General features: G+C 44.4%; 1 protein-coding gene and 1 long non-coding RNA gene across 2 annotated transcripts; both read right to left on the minus strand.

The window, feature by feature from the left end:
• Positions 1-2,843: 2,843 nt before the first annotated feature.
• On the minus strand, positions 2,844-7,470 carry LOC135564018 (uncharacterized). Its single transcript, XR_010460762.1, has 2 exons — positions 7,185-7,470; positions 2,844-3,409 (listed from the first exon to the last, which is right to left on the minus strand). It is a non-coding gene; the product is annotated as an uncharacterized LOC135564018 (long non-coding RNA).
• A 977-nt stretch (positions 7,471-8,447) lies between these two features.
• On the minus strand, positions 8,448-15,881 carry metrn (meteorin, glial cell differentiation regulator). The gene is made up of 4 exons (XM_029629455.2): positions 15,549-15,881; positions 13,835-14,271; positions 12,124-12,183; positions 8,448-11,297 (listed from the first exon to the last, which is right to left on the minus strand). Exons 1-4 carry the CDS (start codon positions 15,647-15,649, stop codon positions 10,984-10,986), a joined length of 912 nt encoding a protein of 303 aa, XP_029485315.1. The 5' UTR covers positions 15,650-15,881; the 3' UTR covers positions 8,448-10,983.
• Between the last annotated feature and the right edge of the window lie 5,519 nt (positions 15,882-21,400).

Below are 21,400 nucleotides of genomic sequence, written 5' to 3' on the forward strand. Positions count from 1 at the left end.
AATACATTTTAGAATAAAGCTGTAACGTAACAAAATGTGTAAAAAGTCAAGGGGTCTGAATACTTTCCGAATGCACTGTATATATATATATATATATATATATATATATAGTGTATGTACTAAAGCTGCAGCGTTTCCAATGAGCCCGAAATGCAGGAGTAATTTAGTGTATCAACCCAGAGACCATTAAGCTCAGTCTAGTCTTGTCTCACATTCAGTTTACTGGACCTCTTCCCTGGGTGTGTTCATTTGTTGTTGTATTGGACTTCAAGGGTGTATCCTGGAGCCCTTTGCTCCCGTCTGCACTCTCCTCTCTGGGGCTTGGGCTCTGGCCGCTTCCCCCCTAGACTCCCTCTGGAGCCCACGGAAGTCCACACCCTGGCCACCCTCTCCCATCCCGCTGGATCCCCCTTCCTGACCGCTTCCTGTTTTCCACCGTCTACACATCACCTCACCTCTGCCATACAGGCAGAGAGAAAAATAGAGAGTGAGAGAAAGGGAGAGAGAGTCCTTTGTTGTAGTGTCCCAGCTCAATGGAGGTCTGCAAGGTCATTGACTGCAAAGTTAGCCTCTCATGCAGTACCAGTTTGGTTAGAGTGGGAGTATATAACATGAAGAATGGCATCAGAACTGATCTTTGATAAATTCACTGTCTTTTGTCTTAGACAGGCAACCGTCCACAATAATTGTTTGTTATCAGCAAGAAAGAATAGCTTGGTTGTCTCTAGTCTCCCGAGCAAGACACTCAATTCGGTATTCTCAGAATACATGCTTATGAAGAAACTCTTTAAATGCTGGAGCTCAAGGCTATGGAAGTGTCTAACTGTGGTTGTTCTCTCCAAAAGCGGCTACCAGGAAATGGCACATGATATATTAGTGGTAGTGGAGTCGACATAACTTTAGTGCCCTTTGTTTTGGCTTATCAGTCTTTCAGCAGAAACCTCATATGGTTGAGATGTAGAGGGAGGGGGGTGCTGAGGCGTTTCAGGGGCCCCAGCTGAGGCATTTAAGGGTGGGGGCAGAGGCTTAATAAACGAGGTGGGACGTTTTAATGGGTTACTTATGCAGAGGCAAACATATTTTGGGGTTTCCAGGGATTCAGTCTAAGGGAGCTTTTTCCATATAACTTTAAGACCATGTAAAATTTCCCAGCTGCTCTTTTTCATACAGATTTACTGTTTGCAATAAATGTATGAGATTTTACAGAGGTAGGCATCATTCTAAGAGAAGCATAAAGGTTCAGGATATTGTTGCCATTTACTCTGGCTTTACTGGTCTATTCACCGAGATTTGCTATCTGAGACAAACAGGTGGTCAATTTAACATAGTGGTTTAGTGTTATCCTTATAGGAGTACCCTTCTACTGAATGTCTGGTAGTCATTTTCCTATCAGTTTGAGAGAATACCGTGTCTGTGTCTAGTATTATTGTGTGTCCAGAGGTCCATTCCATGCCAATCAAATAATTAAATAGAAGGGTGTAGAAATGCAATTCATTCATTAAAAAATTAATTATTTTCCATGTGAACCTTTCATCTCAAGAATTAAATATGAATTGAATTGACCATAACCCTGGTGTCCAGTAACCAGCAGAGGTCTAAAGTTTGACCATTTAAACCAGCATTAATATTTTTCTGTGCGACCTGGAATTTTTATAAGGGAACACCAGTGCGCCTAGAATTTTATTTTCATAAACCATGTTGCAGGCGTTCTAATACTACTCGTGGGCCGCTAACCATTTCTTTTACACCTTGTTCAGTCATGTTTGTTACTTCATTAGCTAGCTAACAACCTGGTAACTCTACCAGTGTATCCAAACATTTGGGGCACAGAAAGAAACTAAAAGGGAAAGCTTCTTCAGGAGATCAATGGTCATTCTGTAGCAATGAATTTGGTGCACTTTGAGATAAACATTGAGAGATTCGAACATTGTGATATTAGATATTTTTCAGGTAACTTGCACCTTCCCACCTTCCACCGGCAGACACTGACAGTATTAATTTACAGTTGCTGTACTCTGGAGCACTCCCTACTCTGGAACGCATACATCTACAGTGTATTGCCAAAAATCACTCAATAAGCACTCAACTGGAAGCTTCATTAAATAGTACCCGCAAAACACGAGTCTCAACGTCAACAGTGAAGAGGCGATGCTGGACTTCAAGGCAGAGTTCCTCTGTCCAGTGTCTGTGTTCTTTTGCCCATCTTAATCTTTTATTTTTATTGGCCAGTCTGAGATGTGGCTTTTTCTTTGCAATTCTGCCTAGAAGGCCAGCATCCCAGAGTCACCTCTTCCCTGTTGACGTTGAGACTGGTGTTTTGCAGGCACTATTTAATGAAGCTGCCAGTTGAGGACTTGTGAGGCCTCTGTTTTTCAAACTAGACATTCTAATGTACTTGTCCTCTTGCTCAGTTGTGCACCGGGTCCTCCCACTCCTATTTCTATTCTGGTTAGGGCCAGTTTGCACTGTTCTGTGAAGGGAGTAGTACACAGCGTTGTGCAAGATATTCAGTTTCTTGGCAATTTCTCGCATGGAATAGGCTTCATTTCTCAGAACAAGAATAGACTGACAAGAGGTTCTTTGTTTCTAGCCTGTAATCGAACCTACAAATGCTTATGCTCCAGATACTCATCTAGTCTAAGGTCAGTTTTGTTGCTTCTTTAATCAGAACAACAGTTTTCAGCTGTGCTAACATAATTCCAAAATGGTTTTCTAAGGATCAATTAGCCTTTTAAAATTATTAGCTGACAGAACTTGCCATTAGAACACAGGAGTGATGGTTGCTGATAATGGGCCTCTGTAATGGGCCTCATTTACAACATTAACAATGTCTACACTGTATATCTGATAAATTTATAGTTATTTTAATGGACAAATGGACATTTCTAAGTGACCCCAATCTTTTGAATGGTAGTGTACATATGAAGTGGTTAAAACAGTATGTAAACATTAAGACGTTATTGTCTCAGGTTCTTGTTTGCCTCCTTTTTCTATCCTCTTCTGATATGGCCTGTTTTTGTTCTTCTGGTGTCTCCATCATGCCCTATCCTTCTGTTGCTGTCTCTGTGCCTTGTCTGGTGTCTCTCTCCATCACCTATACTTCTGTTGCCATCTCTGTGACTTGTCTGGTGTCTCTCTCCATCACCAATTCTTCTGTTGCCATCTCTGTGTCTTGTCTGGTGTCTCTCTCCATCACCAATTCTTCTGTTGCTGTCTCTGTGTCTTGTCTGGTGTCTCTCTCCATCACCTATTCTTCTTCTTCTGTCTCCGTGTCTTGTATTGTGTCTCTCTCCATCACCTATTCTTCTGTTGCTGTCTCCGTGTCTTGTCTGGTGTCTCTCTCCATCACCTATTCTTCTTTTTCTGTCTCCGTGTCTTGTATTGTGTCTCTTTCCATCACCTACAGCGCCTTCGGGGAGTATTCAGACCACTTTACTTTTTTGTTAAATAACAGCCTAATTCTAAAAAGGACCCTATGTGATGAGACTTGAAATTGAGCTCAGGTGCATCCTGTTTCCATTGATCATCCTTGAGATGTTTCGACAACTTGATTGGAGTCCACCTGCGGTAAATTAAGTTGATTGGACATGATTTGGAAAGGCACACATCTGTCTTTATAAGGTCCCACATTTGACAGCGCATGTCAAAGCAAAAACCAAGCCATGAGGTCAAAGAAATTGTCCATATAGCTCCGAGACAGGATTGTGTCGAGGCACTGATCTGGGGAAGGGTACCAAAAAATGTCTGCAGCATTGATGGTCCCCAAGAACACAGTGGCCTCCATCATTATCATATGGAAGAAGTTTGGAACCACCAAGACTCTTCTTAGAGCTGGTCACCCAGCCAAACTGAGCAATCGGGGGAGAAGGGCCTTTGTCAGGGAGGTGTCCAAGAACCCGATGGTCATTCTGACAGAGCTCTAGCGTTCCTCTGTGGACATGGGAGAACCTTCCAGAAGAATTATCTCTGCAGCACTCCACTAATCAGGCTTTTGTGGTAGAGTGGCCAGACGGAAGCAACTCCTCAGTAAAAAGGCACATGACAGCCCGCTTGGAGTTTGCATTCAGTTTTGTGCATATGCTGACATCTATCCACTGTTTCTGGTTTGGGTAGTCACAGTGGGTACAACATCTCCTATACACTTGATGAACTCAGTAACGTATCTGTGTATTCGTCGATGTTATTCTCAGAGGCTACCCGGAACATATTCAAGTGATCAAAACAATCTTGAAGCATGGATTCCGATTGGTCAGACCAGTAGACCTTAGCACGGGTACTTCCTGTTTGAGTTTCTGCCTATAGCAAGGGAGGAGCAAAATAGAGTCGTGATCAGATTTGCCGAAGGGAGGATACAACTTCGGTAGCGTTTTCCTCAAATTTGCTTTGTTAAAATCCCCTGCTACAATAAATGTGGCCTCAAGATATGTGGTTTGCATAAAGTCCAGTGTAGTTCTTTGAGGGCCGTCGTGGTATCGGCTTGAGGGGGAATATACATGGCTGTGACTATAACCAAAGAAAATTCTCTTGGGAGGTAATATGGTTGGCATTTGATTGTGAGGTATTCTAGGTTGGGTGAACAAAAGGACATGAGTTTCTGTATGTTATCACAATCACACCATGAGTAGTTAATCATGAAACATACTCCTCCTTTCTTCTTCCCAGGGAGTTCTTTATTCCTGTCTGCGCAATGTACTGAGAACCCAGATGGCTGTATGGACGGGGACAGTATATCCAGAGAGAGACATGTTTCCATGAAACAGAGTATGTTACAATCCCTGATGTCTCTCTGGAAGGAGATCCTCACCCTGAGCTTATCTACTTTATTATCCAGAGACTGAACATTAGCAAGTAATATACTCGGAAGTGGTTGGATGGTGTGCACGCCTCCTGAGTCCACTCCGAATACCTCTTCTCGCCGTGTTTTGGAGCAGCCTCTGGAATAAGTTCAATTGCCCTGGAGGGTAGGAACAAAGGATCCATTTGGGAAAGTTGTATTCCTGGTCATAATGCTGGTGAGTTACTGCCGCTCTGATATCCAAAAGTTATTTCCGGCTGTATGTAGTAATACCCCCCAAAAATTGGACTAATAATTAAAGAAAACAAAACACAAAAAAACGAAATACCGCAAAATTGCTTAGGAGCTAGAAGCAGAGATGCCAAATCTGTCGGTGCCATCTTACTGCCAGGTTTCCTCCAGACGTGCCGCTTGGCATCCAGGCCAAAGAGTTCAATCTTGATTTTATCAGACCAGAGAATCTTGTTTCTCATGGTCTGTGAGTCTTCCGGTGCCTTTTGGCAAACTCAAGCGGGCTGTCATATGCCTTTTACCGAAGAGTGGCTTCCGTATGGACACTACCATAAAGGCCTGATTGGTGGAGGACTGGAGAGATAGTTGTCCTTCTGGAAGGTTCTCCCATCTCCACAGAGTAACTCTAGAGCTCTGTCAGAGTGACCATCGGGTTCTTGGTCACCTCCCTAAACAAGGCCCTTCTCCCCCGATTGCTCAGTTTGGCCAGGTGGCCAGCTCAAAGAAGAGTCTTGTTGGTTCCACACTTCTTACATTTAAGAATGATGGAGGCCACTGTGTTCTTGGGGACCTTCAATGCTGCAGAATTGTTTTGTATCCATCCCCAGATCAGTGCCTCAACACAATTTTGTCTTGGAGCACTACAGACAATTTTTCAACCTCATGGTTTGGTTTTTGCTCTGACATGCACTGTCAACTGTGGGACCTTATATAGACAGGTGTGCGCCTTTACAAATCATGTCCAATCAATTGAATTTAACACAGGTGGACTCAAATCAAGTTGTAGAAACATCTCAAGGATGATGGAAACAGGATTCACCTGAGCTCAATTTCAAGTCTCATAGCAGTGGATCTGAAGTTATTTCTGTTTTTCATTTTTAATAAATGTGTACAAATTTGCTGAAATTTCAAACCACCTGTTTTCGCTTTGTCATAATGGGGTATTGAGTGTAGAGTGCTGAGGATTCTTTTTTCTTTTTTTTTAATACATTTTATAATAAGGCTGTAATGTAACAAAATGTGTAAAAAGTCAAGGGGTCTGAATACTTTCCAAGGGCACTGTAAATGAGACAATATTTTCATGTTGAACACCTTTTAGTTCTCATTAAATGCTTTCAATATTTGCATATGAATTTCTAGGTTTTAGGTTTCTAATTCATTGAAATTTGGAGCTATTGGAATTTGAACAATGTCCCATATGCATTGTGTAATTTACCGTTGGTCCCTAACTAGCCCCATAGGGCTATCCAAAGTAAACCCAAATTTATCACAGGCATTACAATCGGTTAACGTAAAGATGCACCCCAAATTGAAACAAACCCAACCTTCATTTACGTTGTGATGCAGTCACAACCATCAGTCTCACAAAACAACGTTTTGGACAAGACTGACTATATGACCAAAATTAACCTATTTACACGGTACACTTTGTGGTCAATTTTGACAGTAGAATAAATGTTTCTGACTGCCACAAGGGCTGTTCTCTAAATGAAAGTTGTTTTTTAGGGGCAGTTGCTCTTTAAAGTTACTGTATACTGACACAACCAGGGCAATTGTAAACAGTTGAAGTTTCCACATAACAGCGCAACACCACTCCAAACATGACAGATAAGAAGCTAGCTACATAGTCCCTAGGCTATATCAACATAAAAAGACATGAGCCATAAAATGTACCTTTAGAAATTGAATAAGTTATAAGACCTCGATGATTCATTTCGTTAGTTCTACCAGCTAATGTGAGATTTTTAGATGACATAACATTTGAGGAAATATATCTTAAGGGCCTATGTATTGGACTTGCTTGTGGCTGAAACAACCGAATCCACTAATTTGATGTATATATAGTGTATATGTTTCAGTCAGAAAAACGTTCTCTCATCCCTTCGGTCTCAGCTAGCTAGCCAGCCAGTAGCTAACCAAGCTAGCTACAGAAACGAAACGCATCAAATACACTCGCTGGAAGAAAAAAAACGTATTCCTAATATCATGACTTATATCAACATCCTTAGCTTGCCCATTCACAATATACTGTTAAATAACTCTGACTGACACCCAATATCGTTAGGATGCTGAGCGCTAACACACTAGCTTATTAGCAATAGCCATTCCTTATGCTGAGGAAGACTGGCTAATAAGCTACCACCAACCCTGCACAAACCTGTAGTGTTGCTAACTGCCGCTGCTGCTGAACTTTCACTTTCTGTCTGTTCTGCCCTCTCCGTCTCATTCACTGCTGCCTCAACCTGCTTGTTTTTTTGGACACTCTTTCAGAAGTTCGGGAATATCTATATTTGCCCTGTGCTATGCCGTAGACTGACTGAGTGACAGGCGTTTTGCTGAGTGATGTCGTTGACATCGAACAGGTGCTGTAGGGGTGGAGGAGGGGTACAGGGATGTGAGTAGTCCACTGAGTTGTGAAATCTCGACCATTCACAGCAGGCACGGTGTCACTCCAGGGGCTACTTGCAATACCTGCTACTGCCTAGAGCAGTATATTGTATTGTTTATTTTTGTCATAGAAATTTGTCAGTAAAAAAATTATAATAATTAATTTGCAAAGTGCAAGTGATGTGTAGTTATGGAAACTCATATCAGACAGAAATTGTAAAAAATTATTTACCATCAAAAGGTTCGGGGCTTGATCAAAAACATCTGGGGCTGAAGCGCCAGAAGTCCAGGGTTAAATGACACCACTATTTCAGAAGGACCTAGAATTCATAAAGGCTATATCTCAATCGATTAGAACAATTGTATTTTCCGGTGCTCCTATATTTTATGTTGTGCTCCAAAGTTGGGCACACCTGTGCTACTAATTAACATTTTTCATTTAGAGTCCTGGTAACCAGTAATAATAGTGTGTGAAAGTGTATATGTGCTCAGTCTTGTTTTCTGCTGGTTGAGAGGGAGTGTATAGCCCTTTAAACCTGTCAAACTGCCATGAGGACACAGTGAGCGACTGTGTGGCACCTCTGCTCCTCCGTCCCGCTCCCTTATTGAGAATTTATTGCTTCCTGAATCCTGAAAATGGGAGTCGGAGCACAACACAATTCCAACCGTCCTTTTCCTCCCTCCCTCCCTGCCGCCCCCGATGTCTGTTTCCACTCCTCTAAATCTCTCGCTCTATCTAGCTTTATTTCAAGCCATTCGTCTTGGGCCCCCTAAGGACACATATAGTGACTTAACATTGTTGTAAAAGTCTCAGACCCTTATCCCAAATATATCTAAGTGACAACTAGAGGTTGTGGGTTTAAATCCATGTAATGAAATATAAGGACATGTTGTTCAACCATGGTCATCTGTAGTGTGACTTGTTTTAAGATGTGTGCATAAGAGATGACAACTATATAACTATACAACCATGTAACTTTACTATATAGTTGGTGGAAGAGGCAACCATGCAGAGATAAATAAATAAAATTCATAACATTCAAATGTGCTTTTCAGCCTTTTTATATCACAGACCACATACAAACACTTTCCTCCATAAGTTGTTTTTTGTTTCTAGAATTTCTTATATACATAATAACATTCACATTGGTATTAACACAAAATTACACTCACATAGAAACAATTGACAATATCAGCAAGCATGGCAGTTTTCGGCTTTTTGTGTACATACCGCTCCAGCACATCAACTTAATTTGGTGTTAACTGCTCCCTTCATCCATTTAGTACACATAAGACAACATAACTTGACTAGCCATCATGGCCATGGATATGAATTTTTTGTTCCTTTTGCATGCTAGTCTAGAGATGCTTACTGCTAACCCCAAAGCTGTTTGAAAGAGTATCACGCAAATACATTTAATACTGCTGTAAGAATTCATTATTGATATTTGGACTAAATTGTATTTTTGTTTTTTAATTTCACCCCCTTTCTCGATCTTGGGATAGATCCAGGGTCTGTAGTGGCGCCTCTAGCACTGTGATGCAGTGCCTTAGACGGCTGCGCCACTCGGGAGGCCGGACTAAATTGTTTTTGAGGTTTTCACGGCTCAACATGGCTATCAACATTTCGGACGTATGCTTGTGAAAGTTAGGTAGCTAGTGGAGGCAACTGCTTCTGCCAACTTTGAGACATATCCCAATGGACATTCATTGAGGGGAATATTGCTGTTGTCAGCAGTTGCAGTCCCACAAACTTGAAACATTTCCAGCCAAACTCCCATAGTCCACCACAATGGTTATGGTTCCAATGGAATTTCCGCCATTAATTTTTCACATTGTGAATTTGACAGTAACGTTTTGATAGCTGTGTAATTCCCTCCCGGACAAGGTGAGTTTTATCAATTGTATTTGCCTCAATTTACTTTCAAGAATGTGCTATGCAAATTATTGATAAAAGTTAGATTTGCGCGGTTATCAAAATGTCACACCGGGGCAAGCCTATACGAAATACAGACAGTGGGTCTGGGTCTGTAAAATCTCAGATGGAAACCTTTATGGTGAAAAAACGATTGGAATCATTTCCAGGTTTTATGACTAATTTTCTGGGTTTTATGACTCATACTGTGGTACTCAATAAACACAATTATTTAACTTTGAACAATGACATAAATCTGGGCCAGTAGACCTTATAGCATCTCATTATCTGTTTTGGTAGTATTTTGCAGCTTGTTTTTTGTAGACAGCTTTTCTCTTAGGCTTACAGTTACAAAATAGGTATGAATAGCTACGAAATGTCTGTAACGGGCAACACTATTGTAACGTAATTATGGTAAACTCGAAATAAGGGGTTTTCAAATATTAAAATCAATGTTTCTCAGACAGCATATTAAAAGGTAACAAAAGTTTTCAACCAAACTGAGATATCACAATGAAGTCTTGAAGTAAACTGTATTATAAATCTGCAGAAAATATTTAAACAGGGTTCAAAAAGGCAGAATTGCCTTCTGTGTACTTCGAAAAAATAATAATCTCAGAGTTGGCTATTGTCGTGAAAGCACGTTCATCACTAGTTTGCAGAGTTTATCGTGCTTTGAACCTGCTGTGCAAGCTTTAGCCTAGCGCTAACATGCGCTAGCCCAAGCCTAGCATTAATATGTGCTAGCCTAGCGTTAACATGTGCTAACCCTAGCGTAGCACTATCATGCGCTAGCAATATCTGTACATTTATTACGTTCTGATCACTCCTCTTCTACGCTACATATAGTCAGGTTTTCATTTGGTTTTCATTGCTTGCAGCATCAGACTTTCCAGATCATTCCCTTTCCCTTATTAGTGCAAATTAAGATTTTAAATCCTTGAATAAAGAAAGACCCACCCTAATCTCCAATAAATAATTGCAACACTGAGAATAGTCCCCCATTGTTTCTTTCAACTATAAAATTGTGAGAAAATCTTGGACACAAAAGGATAGATTTCCCCCAGTTTTCCGAAACAAAACATTGAAGGAAAATGAGTGGCCATTTTGAAGACCACCATAGAAAAACAACAGCCTTGTACTTGAACACTGGGATAACAATTACGTGACTTCCAAACAGATGGTAACTTCACCACAGAATTTTCCACATATTTCCCTGAGTTTAAAAGACACAAATTCACACTCAATAGCTCTGAATCCATTCCTGACAAATTTCTGCTTGTTGTTACGGAAAGCTCTTGTGAGAATTCTGAATAAGCATTTTTGGAAAATGTGTCCTGTGTCGAATGCTTTAATCTCATCTTGTCCACAGTGTCCTTCATATTTTAACAGGACTGTATATTGCACTGGGAATGGTGCTACAAATGTCCATGCCCAACTCCTCAGTCTTTGGGGGAAGACTGCATCCAACGGGACCTTCATGGCAGGGTCGGCCCACAGCTGCATCATCGGATAGGCTTCCATCTTCCTCACCTTTCACTCTGAGGTATGGCAAACCAAATGACAGGCAAGGGGGGGCTGATCGAGTTAGGGCTTGCCTCACAGGACAGCCTCATTCAGGGGAGTAGTCAGGTGGGATTTGGGGTGGCTCGGGTCAGTCCACAGCCATTTCACAGGGTAGCTGCTGGGCCAACTTGGCCTGAGCGTAGGCCTGGAGGAAGTCCTTGTAGCGGGGGGCGCAGCCCAACCATGCCTCACCGAAGTGGACGCGGCCGGTGAAGAGGAAACTGCCTACCCCAGGCCGGACACCGCACTGCAGCAGGGTCCGGATCTCGCCCGTGCGGGTCAAGCGGCCGGTGCCGGTAAACAGGGTGTATTTCTGGCGGAACACTCGGGTGGCGCTGACTTTGATTACAGCCGCCCGTAGCTCACTGTCCTCGTCCACTGCCTTGATGTTACCACGCACCACTGTGGGTAGAAGAGACAAACTGGTTAGTCAAAAGCTCTATTGACCCAATTCGTTTGTAGCAGTTGTTACAAATACGACAATCATAGTTAAACTAAATGTGGACTAAGATGGTAGATGGTTAACATCTGTTGAATGGATGTAATGTTCTTCAATACTTGTTGTTCCCATTCTAAAAACACAATATTGGTAATCAATGGGAAAATATCTGCCACGCTTTAGCTGCCAAAAAACAGCTGAAGTACTAAACAAGTAACTAGAATCCTAACCCACCAGAGGCTAACATTAGAGTCAGTGAAATTGGTATGGAGAGCTGCCTGGGACAGTTCTGTAATCCCCCTGACTTTATGTTGCCAAAGGGCTGCCACTAAGCCTGATTACGGCTCAATTAGAGCCATGCGGATTAGTCCACTGCACTGTCTAGGGTGGGGGGAGATTATTCCACTACAGTGCCTTGAGGAGTGGGGGTTTAGGGGAACTTCAGGGAACTAGAGAGGCTAAAGTAATGCTGTTTCACCTTTGACCTCTGCATAAATTAAGTAGTTCAGAGGGGGGAGGATTTATATTTACACCAACCTCAGACCTGTGTTACCCCTACTGTCAGCTAATTCAACACAACCGATTTGTAGTTCCTCAATCCTGACACAAAATCATTATCTTTTTTTCTCTGCAACTCAATGGCTTTTCTTGCCATGTTGTATTGAATCTACATGAAATGGAGGACGAAATTCAGTAAGACACCATACTGTTCCTAGTCTGGCGTGTTGTTTTATTGTTATACGGCAGCCCAGACAACAAAACAGGAGGTTGTAAAAGAGGAGAACTCACCAAAGTCACTGGTGCAGACGGCCATAAGGAGCTCTGTGTTGTTACAGGGTCTGCAGGCACCTGGGAAGAGAGGGGGAGGAAGAGAGGGTCAATTGGAGAACTCCACTAATCAAACAAACACTAATGACATCCTCATTCAAATTCTGTTTACTCCCTCGTGATGTTGTAAACCACATAATACCTCAAAAAAATAAACAAGTTATAATATTTAAAAGCTTTATATTACAAACGCGTTGAGCTCTAACCTATCCTGTTGCACACTTGAAAGGAGACTTAAAGGAGGGTGGAGACGAGCTTACAACAAAGATCAAATGCTCTGGAGGCGTGATGCGAATAGAACAAATCAGTGTAAGGACATACACACACACGGACCAACTGCAGTGTTCTTTCAGACAGTTGCTACTTTTACGATTTGGAGAGGAAGGCCAGTGAAACTCCAATGGCCCCAGACGTTTTTAAAGCCAAATGAAATTAAACAGCCCACCTACCTCCCACCCCCACTTCCCCCCTAGACCCTGCTAGGGTGTCTGCACCCACACCTCATCAAAGCCAACCAGACAAGGGCAACAGAGGAGGGTGGAAAACTTCAAAAGATTTAAATGGGCTAAGCTACACTTCTACACTTTTTCAGAAGGCACTTACTTCTTTTCTAGGAGTTGTGGCGGCTTCAATCACAGCTGTTTATCACTTTAAAAGAGGAAACTAAAATACAGCAAATCCTCCTCTGTTTCATACAAGGACCCAGTCCACAGATGGCCACAGAAAAGGAACGCATAGCGAAACAAAAACACCAAACTGTGGCTGCATTGAAATGACTGCACTGAAAAAAAGAAAACACCCTGGCATTTTTTAAAGTTCCAAGAAGTTCACCACCACCCCTCCTAGCTGCCCCCTCCACACATTCCCCTTCTTAGTGAAAAAGTCTGATAAATGAGATTCCTTCCTTCTCCCTGGCCATAGAGCAAACCTCCCCCCATGCCCAGCCAGTGTGTGTGTACGTGTGTGTAGACTCTTGAGCGGAGAGGGGGTGTATTCTTAGAGCCAAGCCTCCCTACAGAGGGGCAGCTCAACAAATGAGGGTAGCATCTCAGCTGAGGCCTCCCTGTCACCAAGGCAACGGCAGTAATCCCAGAACACTCATGCGAAGGCTCCAATGAAAGGAGCTCCGGGCTCTGGAGAGAAGGCCTCACATACTGGGCTTTTGTCCCGCTAACCCTCCTCCCTCTCTTTCTTTCTCTGCCTCTCTCCACTCCCTTTCAAATCTGAACCTGGCGACAGGGTCTGTAGGCCTATGTGTCCAGGGAAACTAGAGGACACTTCCCCCACTCTACTCTGCCTGGACACAGAGTAAACTGAAAATTAACCCCCAAAAAGGGTCTGTTTGTGCTTAAGAGCGAGGAAACATATTTAGGGGAGGGGGGTTGCCAGAATACAATTTAAAATGATTCAGAGACCCATGCTAAAATAATTACTGGAAGCATGTTGGTGAGAAGAGAATTTAGTTGTAGAATCTGAGCTACAACAAATTCTAAAAGTTGTTTGTTAGGCCCATCAACCCTCAGGGAGCATATTCACAAACAAATTCAACACTGTCTTTTCCTTGCTTTGTGTTAAGATAAATATTTTATGTGTATCTATTTGAGCCCAAATGTGACCCTTCCAGAACCCAGACTGACCTAGCATGGCTGCCTCCCTCCTCGTTCCAACTCACCTTCATTACTGATGATGGGGTTCGAGTCGAGTGACAGGCGTGCCGTCCAATCACCTCGCAGCTCATAGCGGAACGATGCAATGCGGCGGCTGATGTCCTGGTGAGGCGTGGCCTGGAGGAAGAGGGCTACCTTCTCACCGGGCAAGCGGCTGAAGCAGCGCACCCGGGGTGGGGGAGACGTCTCCAGACGGTCCCCTACCAGGAGCTCCAGGACCCCGTCTCTCTCCAAGTAGAGCTGGGCCCCGTGGAAGTGCTCCGAGGGCTTGACGCAGGCCGTGATCAGGCCTGAGCTGCTGCCCCCCGGCCCCACCGCCGCAGAAGTCAACCTGGGGGACAGGGTGAGGCGAAGCGCCCCCTTAGGGTAGAGCCAGTCCAGAGCACCCTCCGAGCAGTGGAGGGAGATCTGCTCCACACTGCCTGGCTGCTGGGACAGACCACTGTGGGATGGAAAGAGGGAGAGAGAGAAAAGGGAGACCAAGTTACATAATTGGACTTCATCGCCTATAACCTCCAAGCTAGACAGACTCGTCTTCAGAAGTTGTCCTCTTGGCTAAAATTGGATTCACCAGCGTGTCACTTTCTAGGATGTGGTGCAATTTTTATAAACCAATGATATATATAAACCCTGGATGACTAACAGGGGGCGCTGTATTGAGTCCATCGCATAGCCATCTTGGTACTCTTCATTGTAACAAAAAAAAATCTGGAAGCTATATAAATGCATTTATTGATGTCTACATTTGTTTTTGACACATTTTTATATTACAGACACTGTAATGCACACTTTGAAATTATATTATATGAGCTAAACATAAATTAAAAATCACATTTATTTCTTATTTTAGTGATGTTACTGTCCCCACTGGCCACAAAAAAAAAAATTGTCCTTGATAACTGAAATGCTGTAGAATTCCATTCATTCCTATGGAGGACTGCTCCAAATGGGGAGTGCCAATATCGCTGCCAGGTGGCTTCAAAGCCTCGTCAATGTCCAATTCTATCATCATCAATCCTGGGTTTATATACATCATCGGTCGAAACCCATTTCGGAAATTGCACTGAACATTGCAGGATGTGTGGTTTGGGTATAGGCTTTAGATGTGGGCAACTTTGAGAGGGACTGAGGGAAAGCTTGAAAAATAATAAATAAACAAATAATTCTGGCTAAAATGGATGAGAACAGATTAACCTTTTCAGCTGGAGATTTTCCTTGCATCCTTTGAAAACGATTAAAACATGCTTTCAAAATACACATTGAACTGAGGTATCCATTTGCATTCAAAAAGAAGTAGCGCTACCTATTGGTCACCAAATGCGGCCGTCAGTGCCATTTAAAAATGTGTCTGACTTTACATAGTGTAGGTCATTTCATCTATAAAACATGGCCTAGAATTTGGTTTTATAAAATTAATATTAAATCATCCTTTTCCAAAAAACGACAAGTAATTTCCCCTGTGCACACATAAAACCGTTATAATAACGGCATAACTCTGTCCTCTCTCTTGCTCACTCTGCAAGACTGCAACCCAAGGCGCAGTACTTTGTGGCAAGACACTGGAAACATTTAATTGCGCCCAAACCCTGTATCGACTTGTTTCAACTAAGGTAGAACCTGAACAAAACATTATTTTGCACCTAGCTATATAAAACAATGTGAATGGTTCTCCATAAAACAAATGAAACTTGAATAAACCGTTATAAAAGTTATACTTGCCTCCCTCGCCAGCTGCATTGGTCTTCGGAATAACTGGACACAGCGCTATCAAAAATGGGTAGTAGCAGGATCCAAACTTTGTAAATCCAAGAAATAGCCATTTCCTTCGGTAGGTGTTACGACTTAGATTTTTTTTTAAAGTTAATGTTCCAAAGATGCCGTCCCTTCAACCTTTACGCATGGGAATCTCCACTATTCCTATCTACTCGAATTGTATTTTGCTTTTCTCGACAACCTCCATAGCGTGGTAGCCTCCTTTTCTTGATGAAAAGATAAGATACTTTCAGTTACACTTTTAAACGGACTGTCCCTACTTTTACTCTGCCTCCCTGATGGTAGTGCGTAAAGAGAAGAGTCGTCTGAAGTTTTTGCCCGTGAGCACAAGTTGGTCGACCAATCAGAGTTGGAGAGGAGAAACTTTAAACCACTCATACGATAGAAGGGGAGGGGGTGTGAGCTATTGCCCGTAACATAAGAAGAATGATCTATCAGTATGCAAGAACAAGCCTTGTTGGTAATAGATAGGCGGCAATTTACCATTGTGTCAAACAAGCATGTACAAAGAAGAAGAAAAAATGAGTTGCATGGGCACAAATATGAACCTCCTTTGTTGAAGTGTGAAGGCACTGTCCTCATATTTCCTCTCTCATATTATGAGCAAACACAGGGTTAAAGTGAAATTCTTCACTTGAAAGTTCTTGACAATAGGCCTACATGTATTGGAGCCATTCCTCCTCAAAAGTAGACAAAAAACCTGGTTCAGTGGAAAATATGAATGATTCCACCATGTACAAAAAGGCGTTTAGATAATAATGACCACTATGAAATATAATAGCGTTTCTCTGAGCTTTGCTGCTTGAACCCCTAAAATGTGCAGGTTAGAAGCACAACCAAGACGGACAGAAAATTCTACCTTGAGACAGGAAAGTATGAACAGAGAATATTTATTTATTGTGATAATGCTAACCAAGGAAAGCTCTAACTCCTTGGTTAGCCTCATTGGTTACTAATTGCTAACCTGTGAGGCCCACTGGCCACAAACTGGTTAAATCAACGTTCTTACAATGGAATTTGTCAACATATTGTGACGTGGAATCTATGTGGAAAAAATATTGGATTTTTTAAAAGTCATCAAAACTGTTGTTTTGAGGGTGAAATTTCAACCAGAGGATTATGTGTCACATCTGCTCCTGCCATGCCCTCTAGTGCTCATCCTGTGTCTCCTTGACCTGCCGACACTCCCCCAGTGCTCTCTCCCTCTCCCTCTCTCTCTCTCTCTGTGTGTGTGTGTGTGTGTGATTGTGTGGGCAGAGACAGGTGTGCTGGAGTCAGAGCAGATCCCCATCAGCTGCAACCTGTTCCATAATCAAGACCTCTACACATACTCAGTTCTGCCTCTTCCACGCTGCTAGATCGTAATCTCTGCTCAGTCAGCCCATGTTTCTAGTCCTTTGTTGCTGTTTTCCCTTGCCTGCCGCTGTTTTCCCCTCCGCTACAGTTCTGCCCGCTCTAACTCTGGTCCCTGTCTCCAGCCTCCGCACCTGGTTTCCGGCAACCCGCCCAAGCTTCCCCTGGCCTGCACTCAATATTACCCCTGTGTTTCAATAAATACCTTGATAACCTTATCCCAGTCTCCTAGTCTGAGTCTGCTCTTGGGTTTACCTGTTCCGCTCCACATGACAGTACGATCTGGCCAAAGACATGAACCCAGCAGACTCAGATCCTCTCCACCAAACCCTCGCCGGCCAAGGCACCCTGCTCGAGCAACATGACCAAGCCCTGAAAACCCTTCTGTAGCACATCAATGAGTTTTCACGAAGCCTGTCTGACCTACAGGGCCGAACCTTCGCCCAGAGCTCGCAACCAGCCCCTAGTTCGCCTCATCTGCACCGTGAGCCGTTTGTTCCGGCCCCTGAGCGTTACGATGGCAACTTCAGAGCTTGCAGAGCCTTTTTGTTACACTGTTCGCTGGTATACGAGTAACAGCCCTACGCTTATGCTAGCGAATGGGTCAAGATTTCCTTGCTGAATGACTGCCTCAGTGGAACAGTGCTTTTTTGGGCCACATCTGTGTGGGAGAAACAGTCCTCTGTCTGCTCCTCCTACTCCAGCTTCACGTAGGAGATGAGGTGAGTCTTCGACCATCCTGTCTGCGGTAAGGATGCCGCCAAGCGACTCCTGTCCCTCCGTCAAGGCTCCCATAGTGTCTCTGAGATGGCGATCGAGTTTCGCACCATCGCCGATGTGAGCGGCTAGTATGAGGATGCCCTTCAGTGAGCATTCCAGAACGCTCTCACCGAGACCATCAAGGATGAGTTGGTGTCCAGGGATGAGCCTGATGCTCGAGGAGCTCATCTCTCTTGCCATCCGCATCGACAACCGTCTTCGTGAGCATCGGAGAGAGAGGGCAGGACCCGAACCCACACGGCTCGACCGGGCCCGTCTGTATCCTGAGGAGAGGCAGTGGCGAATCAGCACTAGGAGCTGCCTATACTGTGGCCAGGTTGGTCACTTTGTTAAAGCTACTCCTGTCCCTCCCTCAGCAGTTGTAGGGGATATACTGTTGAGTCAAAGCACCGGTCCATCTTCCCCCAGACCCTTTTTAGATGGCACTCTTGTATGGCAAAGTCAGCCTTTTTCTCTACCTGCCCTCATCGACTCGGGTGCGACGAGAGGTGTTGTTACCCAGTTGGGTCTGGACACTGTTCCACTCGATTCACCCCTTGATGCCAACGCTCTCAATGGACAGCTCCTCGCCCGTATCAGTGAGAGAACCGTGCTGGTCATCCTGCGTCTCTCTGGGAATCACCAGGAAAGGATCAGTCTCCACATAATCGCCTGCCCTCGCTCTCCTCTGGTTCTTGGCCATCCTTGGTTAAAGCTGTACAGCCCACAGATCGACTGGAAGGGTAACCACTTGGAGTACGTTTTGTCACTATAATTGTCTATATTCTGCCCTTACCCCTGCCTTGTCTGTGCCTCAGTCCATTCCAGAACCCCCCAGACCTGTCATCAGGTAACTTCCGGGTTGGAGCGAGCGGTCGCATCTGCACTCGGTCCGCAGGTAGTATTACATTTCATTACATTTCATTATAGTACAACGGTTTGATTTGTCTAATCTTAGCAATTTCTTCTTAGCTAGCTACATAGCCGTCTTTGTATCATAGATAATTGCGTAATTATCGTATTTCGTCGTCCTAACGCAGTCTACACTGCCCTGCAGCTAGCCAGCTAGCTAACGTCCACCGTTAGCTAGTCCACCGTCTACCGATTAGCAACGGTTTGATTTGTCTAATCTTAGCAATTTCTTCTTAGCTAGCTACATAGCCGTCTTTGTATCATAGATAATTGCGTAATTATCGTATTTCGTCGTCCTAACGCAGTCTACACTGCCCTGCAGCTAGCCAGCTAGCTAACGTCCACCGTTAGCTAGTCCACCGTCTACCGATTAGCAGCACAACTATTACACTCAACTGAACGACTTGATTAGTATAGTGTTAGCTAGCTACATAGTTGTCTTTGCTGTCTTCGTATCCAAGATAATTGTGTAGTTTAGAGTGTGTAGTTTTAGAGTGATTATCTTAATTTACCGAGGTTAGCTAGCCAGCTATTTGTCGTCCTTAACGTAGGAGACACTGCTAGCTAGCCAACAGCTAGCCAACGTCTACCGAACAGAACTTCCGCACTCAACAATCCGGTCGCATTTCGCCGCTCCACAGGTAGTATCACATTTTTCATTTCATTTCATTACAGTACAACGGCTTGATTTGTTTGATCGTAGCTAGCTACATAGCTAGCTACATAGCCGTCTTTGTATCAAAGATAATTGTGTAGTCTTGAGCGATTTCCTAGGTTAGCTAGCCAGCTATTGTCGTTCTTTTAACGCAACGTAACGTAATCAACACTGCTACCTAGCCAGCTAGCCCCGAATAGCAGCACAGTAGCACAGTAGAAACTATTACACTCAACGGAACGACTTGATTAGTGTAGTGTCAACAACGCAGACACTGCCAGCTAGCCTACATAGTCAACAACGTAGCCTCTGCCAGCTAGCCTACTTCAGCAGTACTGTATCATTTTAATCATTTTAGTCAATAAGATTCTTGCTACGTAAGCTTAACTTTCTGAACACTCGAGACGTGTAGTCCACTTGTCATTCAATCTCCTTTGCATTAGCGTAGCCTCTTGTGTAGCCTGTCAACTATGTGTCTGTCTATCCCTGTTCTCTCCTCTCTGCACAGACCATACAAACGCTCCACACCGCGTGGCCGCGGCCACCCTAATCTGGTGGTCCCAGCGCGCACGACCCACGTGGAGTTCCAGGTCTCCGGTAGCCTCTGGAACTGCCGATCTGCGGCCAACAAGGCAGAGTTCATCTCAGCCTATGCCTCCCTCCAGTCCCTCGACTTCTTGGCACTGACGGAAACATGGATCACCACAGACAACACTGCTACTCCTACTGCTCTCTCTTCGTCTGCCCACGTGTTCTCGCACACCCCGAGAGCTTCTGGTCAGCGGGGTGGTGGCACCGGGATCCTCATCTCTCCCAAGTGGTCATTCTCTCTTTCTCCCCTTACCCATCTGTCTATCGCCTCCTTTGAATTCCATGCTGTCACAGTTACCAGCCCTTTCAAGCTTAACATCCTTATCATTTATCACCCTCCAGGTTCCCTCGGAGAGTTCATCAATGAGCTTGATGCCTTGATAAGCTCCTTTCCTGAGGACGGCTCACCTCTCACAGTTCTGGGCGACTTTAACCTCCCCACGTCTACCTTTGACTCATTCCTCTCTGCCTCCTTCTTTCCACTCCTCTCCTCTTTTGACCTCACCCTCTCACCTTCCCCCCTACTCACAAGGCAGGAAATACGCTCGACCTCATCTTTACTAGATGCTGTTCTTCCACTAACCTCATTGCAACTCCCCTCCAAGTCTCCGACCACTACCTTGTATCCTTTTCCCTCTCGCTCTCATCCAACACTTCCCACACTGCCCCTACTCGGATGGTATCGCGCCGTCCCAACCTTCGCTCTCTCTCCCCCGCTACTCTCTCCTCTTCCATCCTATCATCTCTTCCCTCTGCTCAAACCTTCTCCAACCTATCTCCTGATTCTGCCTCCTCAACTCCTTTCTGCATCCTTTGACTCTCTATGTCCCCTATCCTCCAGGCCGACTCGGTCCTCCCCTCCCGCTCCGTGGCTCGACGACTCATTGCGAGCTCACAGAACAGGGCTCCGGGCAGCCGAGCGGAAATGGAGGAAAACTCGCCTCCCTGCGGACCTGACATCCTTTCACTCCCTCCTCTCTACATTTTCCTCTTCTCTCTCTGCTGCTAAAGCCACTTTCTACCACTCTAAATTCCAAGCATCTGCCTCTAACCCTAGGAAGCTCTTTGCAACCTTCTCCTCCCTCCTGAATCCTCCTCCCCCTCCCCCCCCCTCCTCCCTCTCTGCAGATGACTTCGTCAACCATTTTGAAAAGAAGGTCGACGACATCCGATCCTCGTTTGCTAAGTCAAACGACACCGCTGGTTCTGCTCACACTGCCCTACCCTGTGCTCTGACCTCTTTCTCCCCTCTCTCTCCAGATGAAATCTCGCGTCTTGTGACGGCCGGCCGCCCAACAACCTGCCCGCTTGACCCTATCCCCTCCTCTCTTCTCCAGACCATTTCCGAAGACCTTCTCCCTTACCTCACCTCGCTCATCAACTCATCCCTGACCGCTGGCTACGTCCCTTCCGTCTTCAAGAGAGCGAGAGTTGCACCCCTTCTGAAAAAACCTACACTCGATCCCTCCGATGTCAACAACTACAGACCAGTATCCCTTCTTTCTTTTCTCTCCAAAACTCTTGAACG

Source organism: Oncorhynchus nerka, linkage group LG23 (genome assembly GCF_034236695.1).
Source record: "Oncorhynchus nerka isolate Pitt River linkage group LG23, Oner_Uvic_2.0, whole genome shotgun sequence".
Lineage (NCBI taxonomy): Eukaryota > Metazoa > Chordata > Actinopteri > Salmoniformes > Salmonidae > Oncorhynchus > Oncorhynchus nerka.

Coding starts and splice junctions, on each gene's coding strand:
- metrn (XM_029629455.2), bottom strand. CDS start 15,649: ATGGCTATTTCTTGGATTTACAAAGTTTGGATCCTGCTACTACCCATT. Junction 14,272..15,548: donor CAATGCAGCTGGCGAGGGAG/GCAAGTATAACT, acceptor TCCATCCCACAG/TGGTCTGTCCCAGCAGCCAG. Junction 12,184..13,834: donor CCCCATCATCAGTAATGAAG/GTGAGTTGGAAC, acceptor CTCTCTTCCCAG/GTGCCTGCAGACCCTGTAAC.